General features: G+C 38.8%; 2 protein-coding genes across 8 annotated transcripts; both read right to left on the bottom strand.

Moving 5' to 3' along the window:
• Positions 1–1,302: 1,302 nt before the first annotated feature.
• LOC120106258 (pentatricopeptide repeat-containing protein At2g17140-like) lies at positions 1,303–15,648 on the bottom strand. Of its 7 annotated transcripts, XM_039119225.1 has the most exons (4): positions 15,564–15,648; positions 12,484–14,735; positions 7,286–7,433; positions 6,540–7,199 (listed from the first exon to the last, which is right to left on the bottom strand). In XM_039119225.1, exon 2 carries the CDS (start codon positions 14,603–14,605, stop codon positions 12,701–12,703), a length of 1,905 nt encoding a protein of 634 aa, XP_038975153.1. In that variant the 5' UTR covers positions 14,606–14,735; positions 15,564–15,648; the 3' UTR covers positions 6,540–7,199; positions 7,286–7,433; positions 12,484–12,700. The 7 variants fall into 7 exon arrangements, 6 of the variants coding, with proteins under 6 accessions (XP_038975151.1, XP_038975153.1, XP_038975148.1 ...); XM_039119223.1 differs by lacking the exons at positions 6,540–7,199; positions 15,564–15,648 and adding an exon at positions 1,303–1,508 and having other exon boundaries at positions 12,484–15,325; XM_039119220.1 differs by lacking the exon at positions 15,564–15,648 and having other exon boundaries at positions 12,484–15,325.
• Positions 2,195–2,775, bottom strand: LOC120106259. Its single transcript, XM_039119226.1, has 2 exons — positions 2,296–2,775; positions 2,195–2,212 (listed from the first exon to the last, which is right to left on the bottom strand). The coding sequence occupies exons 1-2, from the start codon at positions 2,773–2,775 to the stop codon at positions 2,195–2,197; spliced, it is 498 nt and encodes a 165-aa protein (XP_038975154.1).
• Positions 15,649–20,208: the final 4,560 nt, after the last annotated feature.

Raw genomic sequence — 20,208 nt, 5'->3', positions numbered from 1 at the left:
GCCCTTGCTAGGAACTTAGCATCATTTTCTATATGGTGGGCATCAAATTGACAGTCAATCATAGGATTGCAATGATAGTGGGTAAAAACTAGGTTTTCCAAGTAAACATTAATACACTCATATCAAATTACTTAAAATATTTAAGCAAATTAGGTAGGCCTTACCTAGGCAATGAATCTTGCATAAGTTCCTAGAGACACTGCATTGACCACTCTATGAAGAGGAGCGAAGCCAAGAGAGAGTGGTCACAATGGTGGGATTCGGTTCTTCCTTATTTACCAGATTATGGGAGTAGACTCAGGTGCATGCAGGTATCGGAAAGCAGATCTCTAGAAAAAAAATTGATCAGCAAATAGGTGTAGGGAAGGGTTTCCAAGAAGGTTTGAAAGTGGGGTGCAGTACCCTAGGTGGAAGAATTTTGCTACTTCCTTCTTTGAGGTTATTATTAGTGTTTTATGGTAAAATTAAAGAAGCAGGAGAAATTTTGTCTATGCTGCCTATCAGTCTACAGTACAATTCTATTTGGCACATATATACCCATGTTAAAAATAAAATAAGATTCACACATACAGTGGGATACATTCGAGGCATCCATTAACCAACTGTTACAAGAAACATGGGTATTCTAATTCCTAAGATTATACTTAGAGATGACCCAAAAGTGGAAGATATTAGAGAATACTAGAATCGCACAAATCAACATGGCTCCAAAAAAATATTCTACAAAATACTAGTTGCTATGAAATTATACTGTTGCATTACTCTCAACCAGTCTATAGAACTATGTAGTATAATATCACTCAAAACCAACGAATCTGTAGCTTCTTAACCACCCTTCACATATTCCAAAAACTAATAAAGCTCTAAACTACTAACACAACCACAAATACTCATAACATAGTGTGTATTAACTTCCTAAGACACCTTTTTGAGTTTAAACTGACAAAGCGATTACACAAGTAGAATTACAAAAATGATGGTTTTGTAGAAGCAATCCTTTTAGTTAACTTCAGCATTGCACTACAAAATGATATAGAAAATCAAAAAGAAAAAAATAATAAACCTAAGAGAATAAATCCCTTCCAGCTATGAAATAAATGGTCCTGCATAATTGCACGAGAGTCTTGTTGATGGGGCCATCAAGTATAAAAAGCAAATAGGAGTTTGAGGGTCACAGAAGTAAAAGTAACATGAGTCCCCTTTGCTTTAGGCATGGGGTGAAAATTCATGACCTACTATGAAAGATAGAAGCTAATGACAAATGGCACAGCTAGGAAACTCTAGTTCAATCGAAAGATACAGTTGGATCCAATGATGGCACTTCACTAAGCAAAAAAAAAGTTGAAGCAAATACAAAATGCTCTCAACAATCCCAAAAGATTGCTGGCATCCATCAGGCACTGAAATCAAAGCATACACAGACTCGCACAACTAACTCACGAATGCAGTCACTTTGTTCGTCTAACCCATGAATATGGCTCTGAAGTTTGTCCAAGAGATTGATGAATCTGCAACAAGTGCAAATAATTAAACATAGAACAGAATTCAAAAAGTATCATCTCTGACTCAATTTTAAACTTCCAGATGACTTCTCGTATTTGCAAAAGATGCCAAACACTTGCTTATACTCAAATAAGAGCTTTTAAAAGGAAAAAGGAAACATTTGTTTCCAATCATCGAACTAGTAATACTAAAGATGGAATAATTGGTTATACCTTTTCTTTTTTGGTATTCACAAGATACCGAGTGTTCTTGAAACACAAGATTATAAGATGTAAAAAGTTAAAGTCTTCACCTTGAGTTGATTTGAGGCAACCTAGGACCACCATCAGCATCTACCCACGTTCCTCCTTAAGAAAAGCAGTTGGAGAACCTAAAAGAAATCCCCTATCCTTGCTCTCAATTTGGCCCACATGATTTCCAGTATGTGGTGAACTCCCTACCTTGCCCTTCATGTCGACATGATCAGCATGGTTGTGCATCCCAGTTAAAGAAGACACCTTGCTTTTATCATCTATGAAACCTTCAACTGGCTTTGGCACCATTGCCATCGGTTCCTGGAACTTCATCCACCTATCAGTATCCCTGTTCTGCACCCTCTTCTGCCCCACATTGGCTGCCAACCGTGCTGCCCAGCTTTGGTATCTTCTCCTTTGCCTCCACCACCTCTGGCAAGGGAACCACGGCGGCCTCATTAGCTTCCTTCTTCTTCCTCTCCATCTCAATCTTCGAGAGTGTGAAGACCGTCTCCAGCATCTCCCTCGCTCTCTTCCTTGCCAAAGTCGCCTCCTTGACCTTCCTCTCCACCTCGGCCCTCGAAGCCACCGCGGCCCTGCTCATGGAGGCCGCCGCCAGCCGCGCGGCGGCGAGAACCTTAGCTGATGTGAGATCAATCGATCGCTGCTGTCCATCATTGCTGACGAGAAAGTAAGAGAAGCCAGCGGAGTTGCAGCAGCTAGGGCAGAGGAAGGAGGAGGCGCGGTCGGCTTCTGCAAGGCAGGCGAAGTGGGCGATGGAGGGGCACCGGGAGCAGCGGACGAAGGCGGATGGCGCCGGCTGGGGCCCGTCGAGGAGATTGAAGCAGACGGTACAGAAGGATCCGGCGTGGTACTTGAGGACGCAAGAAGTGCAAAGGCGGCAGAAGACAGTGCGGTGGCGGACGTGGTGGAGCGGCCAGGGGTCCCGGGCATCGCAGCCGTCGCCGCCGCAACCGGTGGGGCAAGGTGGCGGTGGTGGGTCCCGGCCCAGCGTCGTCACCGCCGCCTTCATCGTCATAGCTGCCGCGGCATTGGCCGGAGCAGTGGATCCGGACCTCAGAAAACCCTAGAAAACCCAAGATAGGAAATTAAGATTTCGGAATCCGAGATTAGCGTTTCGAAACTTCAAGATCGAGGGAGAACGGAGGAAGGGGAGGGGGCTTCAGAGCTCTTGAGAGGATTCGGGGGGAGGATTGAAAAAAGATTTAGGAAGAATATTTGTCGAGCTTTGAGGGATTTTCCTTCCGTACCTGTTCTCTTTCACTTCGGAAAGGTCGTCTTCTCAGGGTTGGGTTCCCGTCTCAAACGACTCTCTCTCGGGTTTGACGCTCGAATGCGGAGGAGCTGGTAGGGTGGGCCTCCTTGGCCAACTTGACTAAGCTGTTCTGTCGGGACCTGGTTCGGTTTAACTGGTCTATTCACCGGTTTATTTCTTTTAAACCTGCTTAGGGCCGGTTCGGTTAGCCAGTTGAGATCTAAATGAGTTTAGACTTTAGATCCATTTTGTTCATAGGAAGAATTTTTTTTTATTGAAATATGTTTTCTTCAATTTTTGGATATATGAAGCCTGAAAAAATAATTTTTGTGTTTTTAGTTGACCATAAAAAAATAGTACATTTCAGAATATCAGAATATCTTATATTTGGTACTTTGGTTGAATATCTAATTTTTTTAAAAAAAATATTAAGTAAAATATCTATAATGCACTTAATAAAGAAAAGATCTAAACTCATTCTATATTTTATATAAAAATATAAAAGTACTTGTGAAAAAAAAACTACTTTCTCATCTCTCTTCTTTAAAAATTCTAACTAAACATAAGATATTTCTCTATTTTTCGTTGACCCACACTTTTCTCTCCTCTCTTCCCACAAACCAAATGAGCCCTAAGTTTTGTTGGAATACATTACATTGGGAAATAAATTAATGTTGACATTATACATGAAATACTTAATATATTATAAATAAAACAGATCAGAAAAAATCTTTAAAAGTTACTGTATGCTAGCATAGATTAGCTTTCAATATTGTTACGTTTGTAAAAATATCTTATGCTTATCTCCTTCATCTCTTAATTATTTTTGCTTCCCTCTTCCACGCATGCAATGGTATGTCAGACTTCAGCATTTTATCTCAAACCATGCAGCAAATTAAAATCTGTGCCTTCTGCACTTGCACATGTATCTCAATTGTCTTCTACTGCATAGACACTATGTCAATACCTCCTATACATTGAACAAATACAAGATGTGGTAATCTTATATTTGGGTAAAACTGCTGACTTGTCATTACTGTATAGCAAATGCAAAATAACAACCGATTTTAATGCTTAGTTGAGCTTTCTCCTAACTAGTTTTTCATGAGATAAACAAGAGAGAGTGCACCCCCCAAGATCTAATATAAATCATTCAAAATATCTAACCGCAAGGATGTAACTATTTGATCTACTTCCCATGCATTATGCAATGCTCGATACTAATTTACAAAAGATAAAATAAGTGGAAGTTTGTTTTTAAACTTTGATTACAATAAGGGCTTGTTTGGTTGCATAAATGAATCAGAAATAACTTTCACAAGCTTTCTGAGAGCGGTAGTTGGTTATACAGGGTTTTTTTTATTCAATGTTAGCTAACCAGCTTCTCTGACAGAATACAAAAATTCCAAGGATTTGGAGACTCTTCCTTTTGAGACTAGGTATACTATGAAAAAGCAAATTCAATCAAGTGGAATCTAATGCTTGCTACAAGAACAACAGATTTTTAGATGCCATATCTTGCAATTTGTTGATCAATTGTGTTTGATCCCCTATTTGATTTTGATGAGCCCAAAACACTTGAGTATATTCCTTATTGTACTAACGTTCTTAAGTGAGTGTTTCAGGAGAAATTATATAAAAAACTTAAGAAGAATTCATTAGAAAAAGGTTCAAAGGATTTAAGACAAGTTGAACACTTAAAAATGGACAGTTACCAATGAACAGAGCACGAGACGTCTCTCACCGTAGACGAGACATCTCTGGCACATAGAAATTGAACTGGCACATCTTCAAGTCGACTCTTGACTGAGACGAGTCGACTCTCACTATAGAACAGAAAACTGTATTAAACGTGCCAGAGCCCGAGTCGTCTCCAGCTGCACCCGAGTCGTCTCGAGAAGTAAGGAATCAGAGCGCAAGTCGACTCCAGTATGTTTCAAGTCGACTTTTCTCAGAAAGACAGAAATCCAGTTTCAGAAAGCCAGAGCACGAGTTGACTCAAGTATGTTTCGAGTCGACTCTTCTCAGAAAGATAGAAACCCAGTTTCAAAGAGCCAGAGCACAAGTCGACTCAAGTCTGATACGAGCCGACTCCCCGCAGAAAGACAGAAAGTCAGGCAAGAGCGCGAGTCGACTCCAGGGTGTCACGAGCCGACTCCCGCAAAAAGAACAGAAAGCAACTTTTTGAAGAGGCCGATCGCAAGCCGACCCCCATAGGCGCGAGACGTCTCCTACCTCAGGTGAGCCAACTCCCAAAATGCTCGAGTCGACTCCAAATCTGCTGAGACGCCAACGGCTATATTGTCAGAAATTCAGAAAGGGGACCGGCTAGTTTTCAATCTCTAACGACTAGTTTTGTGAAAATAGAGTATAAGAAGGCATTCTTTATTATTCTTCAACAACCAAGTGAATCCTCATTAAAGCGCATTAAAAGAGAAAAATCATTCTTGAGCTTTGAAGTGAGATTTCAAGTCAAAAGAGAAGAAGTGCTTCTAAAAGAAATCTCTACTTTCTTCTCAACTTTCAAGGCATCTGATCCTCAAGCTTTTCCAGCCATCTGAGGAGGATCAAGAGAGAAAGAAGCCAAGCTTTACAGCTGCCTTCATTCCAGGCTTCTTCTCCCATTTCATATTTATAATTGTTTTATCTGCTTAGTTTAAAAAGCTTGTAACTATTCTAAACATTCTTTCATTATCTTGCAACTTGATTTGATTGGAAGATTGAATCAAGGGGTTAAAGCCTTGTCCAAGTCCAGAAATCAAGGGGTTAAGGCCTTGTCCAAGCCCAAACTGTGTACAACTAAGGTTGGTTGGGGTTGGTTCTAGTTGGTGATCCAGAGAAAACCAACTGGGTTCGTTGTGACCCCGGCAAAACAACGAGTTGAGCTGTGATCTCGTAAAACAACTGAGTTGTAATCTAAGGATTATAGTGAATTTTCAAGTGAAACTTGGGGAGTGGACGTAGGAGTAAGGATTAGCTCCGAACCACTATAAAACTTGTGTGTTTGCATTGTGCCTTATTATTTCCTTCACAGCTTTTCATATTTGCTCTAATTGCTGTAGCTTAAAGTTAAGTTACCCTTCATCAAGATAATTTTAAGTAGCTTAATCTTTAAAGAACCCAATTCAACGCAATTCAAGGACAGCTTTTTTTTCGAAAAAAAATGTAGGGGACCCAACTTCAATATAATAATCTGGACTCAAATACTTATGAATGCATTATCCAAGAATCTAACTCAAAAGCCCTGGTTACTAAGCACAGGGATATGACCATAGGGATAAGTCCCAATTCATTTCTAAATGGCATGTTTCAAGGAACAGGCCATTGCCAACTACCCATTCCAAAACCACTAATAATAGCCAACTCAAAAATTTACCATCATACCTGTTAAGAGTAAAGAGCTATAGTATCTTTTCTCCTTTCACATCCAGTTATTTCCTCACATTTTCACTATTACAACAAAAACTTATTAAAGTAAAGGTCCATGACATACTCTTGAATGAATCACATGTATCAGACATACCAAATAATAATAAAAAAACATATATTCTTTAAGTTGTGATTTTGGAGTTCGGACAGCAAATCCTGCTTAGCATAGATAATAAGATTGAATGAATGACAAATAAATGTCTCACAATTTATAACAGAGATAGAAACAGACAATTTATAATAGAGATGGAAACAGATGGTGGATATAGAGCGAAATAAAGAGAACATCTTCAATAGTAAATTTCATCAAAAGCCCACCCATGACCAACAAGTGCGCGATAAACAAAATACTTAAAATTTGGAAATGGAAGCTGCCACAAATTATGATGTCCAGTCTCCCACACAGGGAACTATGACTTCTAGTTGTCTAAGCCTCTCTGTTTATCCTCTCAGGCCTCTGGTCTAATCTCCATCATACTAGATGTGGGACTAAATCTACTTTATGAGCAATGGAATCAACTCCACTAATTGCTGCCAACGTGAGAACTGAGCCAAGCAAGTTTTGGACAACGCATGCAAAACTAGCATGGCTACTAGGTGAACAGAAGAGAGTTGGCTCGGGAGAACAAATAAACAAAATAACCCCATGGATGTAAAGTTTTTATTTCGATCTCCATGGATGTAAAGCTTTTGGTATATCTCGAGTTGCACCTCTTCCATTACCTTTCTGTTCTCTCAACATCTGGTACACCAGGTTACTGGAAGCAGGGGGGAAGGAAAAATTATTTGAGTTTACAATAAAAAAAATGGTTACAGTTGAAACCTGCTACGACAATCCTCCTACCTGGCAATTTTTTCTTGAATCTGACTGCCAAAGACACCTTCTCCATGACATGATCCATCCATCAAAGAGCGCTATCCAAGCAACCACCATGATATGTAGGTTTATGTCCAGCAAGTGGTGGGGAAGGTACTATGATGCAATTCCTGTACTGTAAGCATGTCAAAAATGATGAAAATAAAAGAAAGGAAAAGAATATGTTATGACTGCTACATTCAGTGCTGCTTGATAAAGCAAATGACTGATGACACATACAAGGAGATCCGCATGAAGCAACCAATTTTCAGGTGATGGTTTCATGATTACCAAGTTCACAAAACTAAAGAAAAGCAAAATAATACAGGCAGACAGGATCTTAAGCATTCCTGTTGTTTATATGAAAAATATCATGAATTTTTGAGCCTTCCATTTTTTCATGGCATCCTGATGATTCCGAATGAGATACAGGACAACAATATATGAACAATCAAACCAACCATCATGGAGACTCTTACACTGTAACATAATAGGTCTTTGAACCATTGTAAATCAATAAATGAGATTCTTCACTGCTGCAGGTGCCAAATGCTTGCATGTGATGGTCACTATATTGCATTATTTCTTTCAGAGACAAATAGATGGATACATTGAATATGGTTTTCAAATCTTGGATGAGAAAGAAGTTAAAAATTTCATGTGAAACCTATTTAAGAATTCACTGGGCGGAGTTCATATTTTCCTGTGTCAAGGAAAAAATTATACCACGTCCCAGTTGTAGCCCTGGACTGGAGTTGCAAAGAACTCTTGTTCAGTGATTACCATTCATTCAGCATAGAACACACTAGCTATCATTTTTCCCCTCATTTTCTCCACCAAATAGCATGTGAGGGTCAGCATTAGCATTTCTATTTCTTCGCTTTGTATATGATGAGGCAACATAGATGCATTGGAATTTTCTAAGGAAAACAATAGATAGCATTATTGGCTCTCCATTTTTGAAGTAAAATAGTGATGAATAAAAATAAAAATGGAAGTCTTTTCAGTGGAGTATATCTATCACGCCCCCGCCTCTGCGAGGCACGTGAGGCACCTAGTGCCCACGTGGGGGCCACATGAGGGGGGAACACGGGGCTCCCCTGCCAGATATTGTCCGGTTCTGGGGCTTCACGCAAGCGTCCTTCACCCCTCCCCGGTTTTGTTTTCCACCCAAAACGCGTCTGCAGGATTAGGAGACACCCGCCTCATATGCCCAGGCTCTAGAACGAGTCTTTCCGATGTGGGACTATTGGGCCTCACACTCTTCCCACCATCGGATAAGAGCCGTCCTCGGCTCTGATACCAAATGTCACGCCCCCGCCTCTGCGAGGCATGTGAAGCACCTAGTGCCCACATGGGGGCCACATGAGGGGGGAACACGGGGCTCCCCTGCCAGATATTGTCCGATTCTGGGGCTTCACGCAAGCGTCCTTCACCCAAAATGGCTCGCCGAAAGTTATTATTTGGGTTCCTTAACCCTGTATAAATACCCAAGATCTACCCAGCAGATAACCGATGTGGGACTAAACACATGCCCGCACGGATCCTCACAATATCCCCTCTTTAAACGACCATTAGTAAAATTGCTGGCATGTTTGGTGTTGCTTCTGCTTTAGAAAAAGATGTAAGATAAGATTTTCTATCTTCTCCTAAAAGAGCTTTTTTTGACTTTTCTTCTCTTTAAATGATGGTACCAACAATTTATTTTCTTCTGAGAAGTGCTTTTTGCTTTACAAGATACAGAAACAATTCTTAAGTAATACCAAACATGCCCTTTCTATGTTTTCCAATTGTAGCTGCTTGTACATCGTGCGGAACATAGAATTAGCAAGAATTTAGACTTTGACTTCATAACGTGCAGGAGGTAATGATAAGACCTCGAAAGTAACCGCCATTTGACTGTTAGATGTATGCCCTAAAAGCCAATCTGCCTGATAAATTATTTATTCTGGGACATAGTTTTGTACTTGACTTTGTTATTATTTAATAATATTGGGTATATTTTTCATTCATGTTGTGTATGTGTCCATGAATCGTCCAAGAAATTAATAAGATGATGATACATGTTCTCAAGAGTTGAGAATTTGAGCCACGTGTCATTGGTGATTAATTCCTAAATGTTCCTGATCGATGGATCATCACGAGGACGGTGATTGATCCGATGAGATTAGTGCACAGATCGCTTTTCTTTTGGATGAGTCTCAAATCATAAGCCGCCCTATTCCTGGACGAGTCTCAAATCCACAGTGTAAAGACACTGGAGTGATAGTGCAGATGCTTGTTAGAGAACAAGAATACTGAGCGTGACCAAAGCAAGAAGTTACTTTGATGTCTATCCACTCGTCAGTGACTTACTTGATGCTGCATTAGTATGACTGGTCCTTTGACCTGCGATGCTTTAGCTATTCACAGTGAGATTGCTGTAGTTTGACTGCACATATACATAGTCTCTAGCCATATAGATCCTTGTGGTGCAGATTAGCTGCAGTAGGTTCACTATAGAAGTAGGGTGTGCACCTATATAGAATGTATCGACCTTGGTAGATAAGGAGTAGTCCTATGTGATTTATGAGACTAGGTTCGAAAGATCTCGGCCAGGGCACTATTTACAGTGGAAAAGGAGTTTTCCGCTCTCGAACAAAAGTCGAATAAATCTTGACATATGACAGACGATGGGATTTGACGAGTTATTCATAACCTCTATCTTGTAGGGATCCACGATAGAAGAACTGTATCATACGAAAACTACACCTAACGGTTCATCTTATTCTATTCTACTGGGTTGCCACTACATGTTGCTAGGTGTCACTAGTGAATGGTGAGACTCACAGGAATTATCTTTATGGTCAATGATCTCTGATGAGATAAGTTGGAATTGTTCCAACCCATTGAAAAAGGTTTTTAATGATATTATGATAGGGATCACAATATATCTCACTATCAGACAGAATAGAACCTATGAGATCACACATATTAGAGGTTATGACCGATCTGATGGTTGGATTGTGATTTATAATCACAATAGATCAAGATTATCAATTTAATTGATAATTAGTTTAACCCACTAAGAGTTAGTGAGTTGAAAAATGAATAATTGCAATTGGATTGCAATTTGATTGAATCAATTGGATTTAATTAAATTGAGCTTGACCTTATTAGATAAGGTTTAAGAGTCCTACTTGGAGTAGGACTCCTAGAGTCCTAATTAGATTAGGACTAGAAAATCTTAATTGATGAAGAATCCTAATTGCAATAAGACTCCTTATTAGATAAGGATGAAGAATCCAAATTGCAATAGGACTCCTTATTAGATAAGGATTAAGAGTCCAAATACGTTGGGTCACCTAATCCTCCTTGGAGGAGGATTCACGCACAAAATAAAAGGAGGGGCATGCGCCCCTCATTAATTTATTTTATTTTTATTTTAGGATTTTTTTTGGGTGTGCGTGAGAGGAAGCCCTAGGAGGCTTTGGGGGCAAATCTGGACCGCAAGAAAAAGAAAGAAAAAAATAAAAAGGGTGCGCGCGGCCTTTCTTCCCTTCTCTTGGGTGTGGCCTCCTCTTTCTCCCTTCATCCTTCTTCTTCCTCTCAAAACAATCAAAGAGTTGATTGATAAAGAGAGGGCTTCAACCATCAAAGGTGATTTCTGCAAGGAAGCTAGCACCCCGGTGAGATCTAGGCATTTGGATTGGTCTTCTTCCTCGTGTATATATCCGTAGAAGCCGGACGCATGTGCGGCTTCAAGCGAACGCTTTCAAGATTACCACGATCATCAGATTGCAGTGAAAATCTACCCGCACAAGGTAAAGATACGATCTTTTTCCTCTAAAGTTTTAATCTTAATCTATCTACGAACGGTCTTTAATTCGTTCATGAGATGAATGACCGTGCATGCATCTTCCGCTGCGATTTTAATTTTCTGCAGCATGCACGGTTTTCCAACATTGACTTTTTATTTTGTCCAAATTTTATCTGTGCATTGCAAAAATATCTGTTTCCCTAAATGGCCTCTTAATTCTGAGTCTTCTTGTCTATAAAATTTCTTCAAATACCAGGGTAGTAAATTACATTCTTATCTGTCCCGTTGCAATAGTCCCTGATATAACATCACAATGCAGCACATAAAAGAACTGTCAAGTATCAGATCTAGAGGCATGTCATGGCATCACAGATCCTTTTAAGAGCAAACTATGCTGCCCAAAATAGAGATTGAAAGGGAAGATGGCTTCAACTTTATAATAACTTTCAGCCATGTCTTGACAAATCATTTGGCATACACATTGTTTTATCCCTACATCACTGATAATTTGAAAGGATGATACTTCTGCAAAAAGCCCCTAACCATTCTGAAAAGTACATGACTATCTTTTATAGAATAAAAATATAACCAGCTAGATGTTCACTTCTTGATTCAGTTGGTCTCCATGATACTACACTGTATTGAATGCAGATCCACACCAACTGCTACTAACCATTAGTTGTTCTTTTATTTTTATATGACACTATTTTTGTTAACTTTGGCGTGCATGATTATGATTTACAGTTTCGCACACCCTATTCTTATTTGTTATGGCAATATTTCTTTATTTTAATGTCACATATTTAGCCAAAAGAATTAGTTGGAGTAAGGCTTATAGAAATGGTTGTTTCATGTGATTTTTGGCTGTTACCCATCTTGACCTTGTTTATAGTACAGTACTCAATTCCATGTTCTACCATTAGATAATTTCTAACTATTTTGGATGAATTCTCATCTTCCATGATCACTTGGTAAGCTATGTGGTCCTACAAGTGAAGCAAGGTATTCATAGACATAATCCAGCTGGCAGCTAGACTATCTCAAGTTATGAACTGTATGGCAGAATTAACAAGTTTTTTGAGATTAATTCAAAATGAATAACCTACTAACTTTCTAGTAATGTGTTTTATGATGTAAAAGATTGGAAAAGAGTATGACAGGTGCCTAAGGCATTAAAGTACCAAATTCAAGAAAGTCATATAGCAGAAAGGTTTAGTTAGACCTGACAAATGCGGAATGCATACGTTAGAAATGAGAATTTGTTGAGACAGAATTATACCTAAAGTCTCATAAATAAAGACAAATTGGCAGCATGCATAAAGGGAGAAGAAAGCTTCAAACACTAACTTGTTAAATAAGGTGCATCTAACGATAAGTAAACCTTTACCTAGACTCATTACCATGAATGGCACCTTCCATGATGATACAAAGGATAAGGGCAGTCTCCATGGAAAGCTGCTTCCTTTTGCAGCTTCTAAAGATAATGGATGGTCAAGCCCTCCACATGAGGAATCTCCCCAGATGAGATGAAGCACTTGGAACTCGAATGAGAGCTCATGCACATCAATCATCATGCAGCTATGACACTTCAGCATATTGTTACATTATTCTTCAACCATGTGCTCATTATATTTGTTCAGACCTTCGGCCAATATGTTGCTCACGTTGTCATTCTTAAGAGCTTCAGATACCCCAGTAGTTCCATCCCTTTCTTCTACATTGAAACTTCCAACCAACAATCCATGTGTATCAGCATCTGGAACGCAACCCATCTCTATTATCCGGTCCAGAAACTTACAAGCCTCATGTCTGTGGCCCTCTTTCAAGAGGCCATGGATGATCATGTTACATACTGTGGGACTAACTAGTCTGTTTTCATTAATTATTTTTTCTAAGCTATGCACCACTATATGCAATTGAGAGAATTTTGCCATACTGAACACTAAAGTTTCAAATGTTTTGGAATCAGGAATAAATCCATCACGAATCATTTGATTGAATAAAAGAGTGGCCACAGTCATTGTGCTGTCGGTACACAAGCCACGTATAAGAATACAGTATATTCTTGCATTTAGACTATGGCCTTCCACCAACATTTGTGAAAGGAATACTAATATATTCTTTTCTTTGTTCAGATCCAACAATGCAAGCAAAATAATGGCGTATGTATCTGGAATACAATAAGTACCCTTATGAACTGCAAGCGAACGAAGTCCGATAGCTTCATGCACCTTTCCAGCATGACAAATTTCTTGGATCAACACATTGAGTAAGTTAGTGGTGAGACTGAGGCCTTTGTTAGTAATATAGTAAAACACTTCTGTGGCCTCCTGTACTTGTTTTACATGACACAAACCCTCAATCAATTCTGAGCAAGATTCTGAATCCAAAGTCATGTTATTGACACAGGCCAGTCTGAACATATCTAAAGCATTCTCGCATGAACCCATCTTACAATACCCAATTATAATTGCAGAATAAGTAGCCTGATCAAGCATGTAAGAAGAGACAATCATTCTACCAATAACTTCAAACGCTTTTCCAACATTCTCATTCTCACAAAGGCCCCTTATAATGATATTCCAAGACATACTGTCAGTTAGTCCCTGATCTGCCTTCTTTCTAAGATATATAATTGCCTCCAGAAACCTGCCCTCACTACAATAACCTTTGAGCAAGGCATTATAAGGTTCGATTTCCAAGGTATTGTTTCCATCCAAGAAGGTCATAGCTTCGTCCAGGTTCCCTAATTTGCAATACCCATTCACAATATCCACATACAGACTAGTCACAGGAGCGAAGCCTGATGCTAACATATCTTCAAAAAGCTCAACTGCATCATCCAAATGTTGATTTTCACATAAAGATAGAACTAAAATACTGTACAGATGGACCTCAAGCTGAAGACCTGTATTTTTCATCATTCTAAACAACTTAATGCCTTCCTCGAATCTGTTGACCCTGCAAAATAGAGGTATGATACTAACATAAAAGTCATGATGGGGTTTGCTGCCCAGGTCCAACATCTGATTCAAAACCTTGACCGATTCATCTACTCTGCCGCTTGAACAAAGAGCACTGATGAGTATCTCAAATGTCTGACTATTTGGAGCACATTGTTTCTTGCTCATTCTATGAAACTGGTTTAGCGCCAATTCTAAGTGACCAGACTCACACAATGCCTTTATTAAGTAATTCAATGTTTCAACATCAGGAAGAATCCCTGCTTTAACCATTTCCTTATAGACAAACATCACAGACTGAAAATTTCCCCTTTTTGAGACAAAAATGCCCAATAAAGCATTGCATGATGATACCGACAATATGCGCTTCACCGAATTTGCATGTTCAAAAACCTTTAAAGCTTCTATTAGCATGTGGTTTCGGCAAAACGAATAGATCATAGAAACCAATGCCTCTTCTAAATTTGAAAGCTCCAAGTTCACCATCTCCTTCAAGAGATCCCCCATTTCTTGGTGGTTTCCTGCCAGACCCAGCTTCAATATCATGTGGGTATAAATCTCCAGTGTCGGCTGGAATTTTTTCTGGACGGATGCCCATTTGAAGATGTTAACAGCCAAGTTCAAATCCAATGTCGAATCCAAAACACGGATTAGCCTGTCTGGGTGGAGCCTGTTCCTGAGAGAGCAGGTCGCAGATTCAAACTCAGCAGAATTTGGAGTACTTCTATCTATTTCTGGAGGATTTTGAACACAGGCAGCACAGGAAATTGAATAAAACCGAAAAGTTTTTAAAGAAGACTGGATCGGAAGCCGCTTGGAGAGAAAGAAAGTTGGGATTTTTGATGCCATTGGAGCCAATTTCTCAATGGCATTATCTTACAGTATATCATAGAAGAGAGTAGATGAGAAAAAAGTTAGAAAAATATTTATGTATATCAAAGGGAACAATTGGAGACCGAAATCTCCAACATCTTAAGACATGGACAGCACGAGGATTTGAATGAAAGATAGAATCTTTAGCCATTCGAACAGCTTGTCAATATTGAATTTGTTCCGGACATCGATAGATAGAGCTTACAGGGCATGTACAGATCGAATAACAATAAATTCACTTATCTTCGCACCTGAAATTGAAAAGAGGAAAACATATAAAAAACCTAGACAACAGATGGCTTCCAGATGACGAAAATTTCTCTTTGAACAGCTTCTAAAAAGAATAATCTCTCTTTCTGTCCCAAATCTTCAAAAAATCAAAGACCGAAAAAGCTTTTTCTTGATGAGAATTGGACGCGGACGCCGCGTGAAATCGAAACAAAACAATAAATTTCAGAAATCCGGTTAGAAAATAGCGTGGAGAAGACGAAAGGTGGGATCTTTCAAGCCATCTCAGACATCGTAGATGAAAGAAACCTAAATAAGAAAAAGTATTGCAACGAAATAGATCGAAGGTGAGAGGAGAGAGTGGGAAGGGAAGGAGGACAGAGTGGGAAGGGAAGGCTCTGACCTACAATAATCGCGTCCGGAGCGAAAGATTATGGCGAGTACAAATCACGCCCCTTCGTCTCTACCCTACTTGTATGGATGGAGAGAGAGAGAGTCGAGGGTTGGAGTCGAACGTCTCCTGATCCACTTGGTTTTCGTACTGGACGGGTCGGATTATTCTGTTGAAATTTTAATTTTGGACGATAGAAGACCGTCGGATCAAATCGAATCCACCATAATAATTTTTGAACCAACAGATCATTCAAGTCAAATCCAGTCCATATATAACCCAAACCTAACTTAAAAAATTTAGATCCAGTTTGGATCTCTCAGATCCGGTTCGGATTAATCCATTCATGACTTTAGAACTTATTTGCGCCCCCGCAGGTTGCGGTCCGTGAGCCTAAATAATTTTACAAATTCGGGTCGAATCAGATTAGGTCGGATCGTATGATTGAAAACGCAAAATTATCTAAACTTCAAATAGGTCAGATCGAGTCAGATTGGGTCTGAACTCGAAAAATGGAACGGGTCGAATTTTAGAATCCGAACCCACCCCACAACTCATCCAAAATGAGTTCGGTCGGGTATAAACGGGTTGGGTCACGAGTCAACCCGACTTATTTGCAGCTTTAGTTCCAAATTTTTCCTACCCCATGCGCAAAAGATGATATGGATGGAGACAATAGGATCATTACGTTTTTAGCAGAAATTTTAAATCATGTTAATATCTATCTCTAAAATTGCGAATCCTAGATCACCACAGGATGGTAAGCTTGAGTTAAAAACTAACAAAACTATCCCTTGACCCAGCAAAAAAAAAATAATATATTAATTTATAATCAATATATTGTATTAATTTTATATAAAACTATATTATATTTATGATATATATTATAGTATATTATTAATCATATTTTTGTTATATTACTATTAAATGACAATTTTAAATTATAGTAAAAATATATTATTGTACTTTATATTCATATAATCAAAGTATTTAATATATTACTTCTATTTATGGTATTTTTTAATCAAAATAATTATTAGGATTAAAAATAATGTATTATCACTATATTTAAAAATATTAATTCTATAATAACAATCAATATATCTTTATAGGATTAATAATTTGTAGGACTAATAAATATATTTTTATGAAATATATTAACAATTAATATATTAGTCAATATATTAATATTTTATTATAATACATTTTATATGATTAATAAATATATTTTTATGGAATATATCAAGAATAGTTTTGGTATATAGTGAGTGTTCTTGGATTTATATGAAATACCAAATAGATTACTTGCGGATACCTAGAAATTCTTAATCACTAAAACATATCATACAAAATATGGTTATCTTAAATTATTAGAGATCATATTATCTCGGAATAAGGATCACCGGTTTTTTAAGATCATCTCAGTGATCCCATTTGGATCACTAAATGCCACCATAAAATGAAAAATACTTATTACCGATCCGATGCATAAACAAAATAAAAAAAAAAGGCTAAACAAAAATACCTCTTGCATTTTGTATTGAGTTACAAATATATTTTAAATTATTGCAATATCAACCTTGCCTTTTCTACGTTGCTCAAAAAGATCCAAAATTCACCCAATTCCAATCATAGCTCGCTGGAGTTGTCCTTGTGGCAGCTGATGTGCAAAAGTTGGGTCCCGGAACCAAAAATACGCGCCCACCCCTAGCATGTAAGCTGCATATGCTTTTGAGAAGAAAAAAAAAAAGGATCAAAGTCCCTTTCATTCCCTAGTAAGTCAGTCTCTCTCACTCAAACTCTCATTCCCTAGTAAGTCGGTCTCTCTCACTCAAACTTTCATTCCCTATTTCGCTCTAATTTCTCTCTACAGTATGCAATTTGCTTCAAGGAATATGTGATTATATCAGGTACTTTAATCATTTCGAAGTTGACTATTTGACTGAAAAATGCTGCAATGTTTGACTTTTTCTTCGAGTTTTGCTTCGTATTTTATTTGTATTTATTTCAGTCATATCAGATTAAAAAAAAAATTATGCTTGATTAGGTATGCTTGTGATATTTTGAAATTAGAATTTCTAATATTGAGGTTTTTTGCTTGCATATTTTTGCTTGATGTTTCATATTGTAACCGTAGCTAGACGTAATGTTATTATGTGCGAACTTAAAGAAATCTTCTTTGATGTTCAAAAATTGAAACAAAATATATTAGACAGCCTATATAGGTTGATTCTGCTTCTTTTGAATGCATTTGTATTGTTATGGTTGCCTGGATTTGTCATTATTGCACATGATTATTGCATGGAGTTTGGTTTGCATGAGACTATTGCATGGTGTAGGTGTTTGTAGTCAAAGAATGGTATGCTTTTGTTTATACATTGTGGGCTCATATATGAAATATTGAATTATTGCATTGTCCACATTCTTGAAGTATGTGCTATGGCAATTGTTTGTCATTTGTTGGCCTGTTCCTATTTTATATGACATTTGTTTATGTGATTCTTTGGGTTGGGGTTTATTCCAATATGATTCTTTTGCTTAATTCTATGTGCAATTCTTACAGTTTTTCTTTTGGCTCCGGTGATGTATTTAAAATTAGCAGAATAAAGTTTGTGAAAAGGATGTTTTTGTCTTGAGGGTGTAAAATCAAGGGGTAATAGGGTCTCCTTCCGAATGTATTCTGGAGAAAAATTTGTTGATAAACCTCGTAAAAGATACATGATGTAAAGATAAGGCATGAAAAAATTATGATAGATTCCCTATTTCTTTTTTCAATCTGGAAAGTATTGTAGGAAAGTTTGTGTTGCCCAGTAGATACAACCCAAGAGGGGGGGGGGGTGAATTGGGTCTTTTAAAACTTTTATGCTACTTCTAAAACTTTTTGATTAACTATGCTAAGTTGTATAGATGCACAGTGAAAGTTAAACTTAGCAAGGGTATGATGTATAAACTTCGACTTGATTAAATATGCTTGCAACTAAAGGATGTGCAGATAAGAATTAAGCAAGCAATTTATCTAAGTAAATAAGTGTGTTAGTTAGACTATAACAAGAGGCATTACAAACACAAAAGACATATAGTGGTTCGGTGCACCCCAGCACCTACATCCACTCCCCAAGACCTCTTGGGAATTTCACTATAATCCTACAGATTACAGCCGGTTGTTTTACAAGCTCACAACCCAACTTGTTGTTTTACGAGGTCACAACGAACTCGGTCGGTTTTCCCAGGCTCACCGACTAGAACCTCCCCGATTGTTTTTCCGGGATCACAATCAAACCCTTACACCGTTGGTTTTGACCTGGGCTCACCAACAAACCTCTCACCGTTGGTTTTCCCTTTGGCTCACCAACAAATCTTAACCCCTTGATTCAATCCCTTGATTGAATCAAGTTACAAGATATTAGAAACAAAGTTTAAAACAAATCAAAGCTTCTTAAACAAGCAAATGTAGCAATATAAACAAATAGAGTAAAGAGAAGCCCTCAAACGAGTTTTGAAGATGGAGGAGCTCGGCTTCTTCTTTACTTGACCCTCTTTTGATTTGGCACGAGGTAGAGGATCACTGAGGCAGCACACGGATGGAGAGGAAGCTTTGGGATTCTCTTGGATGCTCTTCTTCTCTCTATTTCGCTTTGGATGGCCCTTTTGTGCTTATGGGAGATTTTCTTTGTAATCTCTTTGAGATCTCTTTCCTAGATGATCTCTCCCACTTCCATGAGTTCTCCCCTAGCTCTCTTCTTGTTTTTATAGCTTTAGATGGCGTGGAAACAAGAATATAGCCGTTAGAGACAAGAAAAAGAGCCGTTGGACACAGTCTGCATTTCCTGATAATGTTACCGTTGGGATCGGAGTCGACTCGCGCGATCAGGAGTCGGCTCGCCTGTTGCAGGAGTCGGCTCGTGTTTTACCGGAGACGACTCGGCCACTGTTCCAAATTTGAATTAATGTGCTTGTCTCGACTGGGAGTCGACTCGACTTAACCTGGAGTCGACTCGCCAACTTCTGGAGCTGACTTGGCAATTTCGGAGTCGGCTCATCCACTGAAGTCCGTGGATCCAATTTTGAATTTGATCCACTCGAGTCGACTCGACTGTCCTCGGAGTCGACTCGAATCTCAGAGCCCGAACTCTCGATCCTCTGTCTTTTGGCTCGTCCAGTCTTGGAGTCGACTCGAACTTCCTTGGAGTCGACTCGGCTCTCAGTTTCCGAAAGTTGGTCTTCTGCCTTTTGACGTGAAGCTTGTCTTGGAGTCGACTCGAGCTGTCTGGGAGTCGACTCGAATCTCAGAGGCAGTAACATGGTTTTCTGTCTGTCTTTGGGGTCGCGGTGTCTCGGAGTCGACTCGTGCAATGCGGGAGTCGACTCGAATCTCAGAGTCCAGAAACTGCCCTCTGACTTTTTCTTTATGTACCGCTGAGAGTCGACTCTTGCTTTCTTTGGAGTCGACCTGCCAACCATCGGAGTCGACTCGTGTTCCACTGGAGTTGACTCGAATTTCAGACCCGAAAACTGCTCTCTGACTTTTCTGCCTGTGACTCCTAGGAGTCGACTCATACTACCCTGGAGTCGACTCGGTGAACATCGGAGTCGACTCGAATTCCTCAGGAGTCGACTCGAAGACTATTCTTTTGAATTTTTCCTTTGATTTTACTCC

Source organism: Phoenix dactylifera, unplaced genomic scaffold (assembly GCF_009389715.1).
Source record: "Phoenix dactylifera cultivar Barhee BC4 unplaced genomic scaffold, palm_55x_up_171113_PBpolish2nd_filt_p 000509F, whole genome shotgun sequence".
In the NCBI taxonomy this organism is placed as follows: domain Eukaryota; kingdom Viridiplantae; phylum Streptophyta; class Magnoliopsida; order Arecales; family Arecaceae; genus Phoenix; species Phoenix dactylifera.
Note: the sequence above shows the minus strand (reverse complement) of the source record. Positions and strands in the feature narration are given on the sequence as shown.

Coding starts and splice junctions, on each gene's coding strand:
- LOC120106259 (XM_039119226.1), bottom strand. CDS start 2,775: ATGACGATGAAGGCGGCGGTGACGACGCTGGGCCGGGACCCACCACCG.
- LOC120106258 (XM_039119223.1), bottom strand. CDS start 14,908: ATGGCATCAAAAATCCCAACTTTCTTTCTCTCCAAGCGGCTTCCGATC.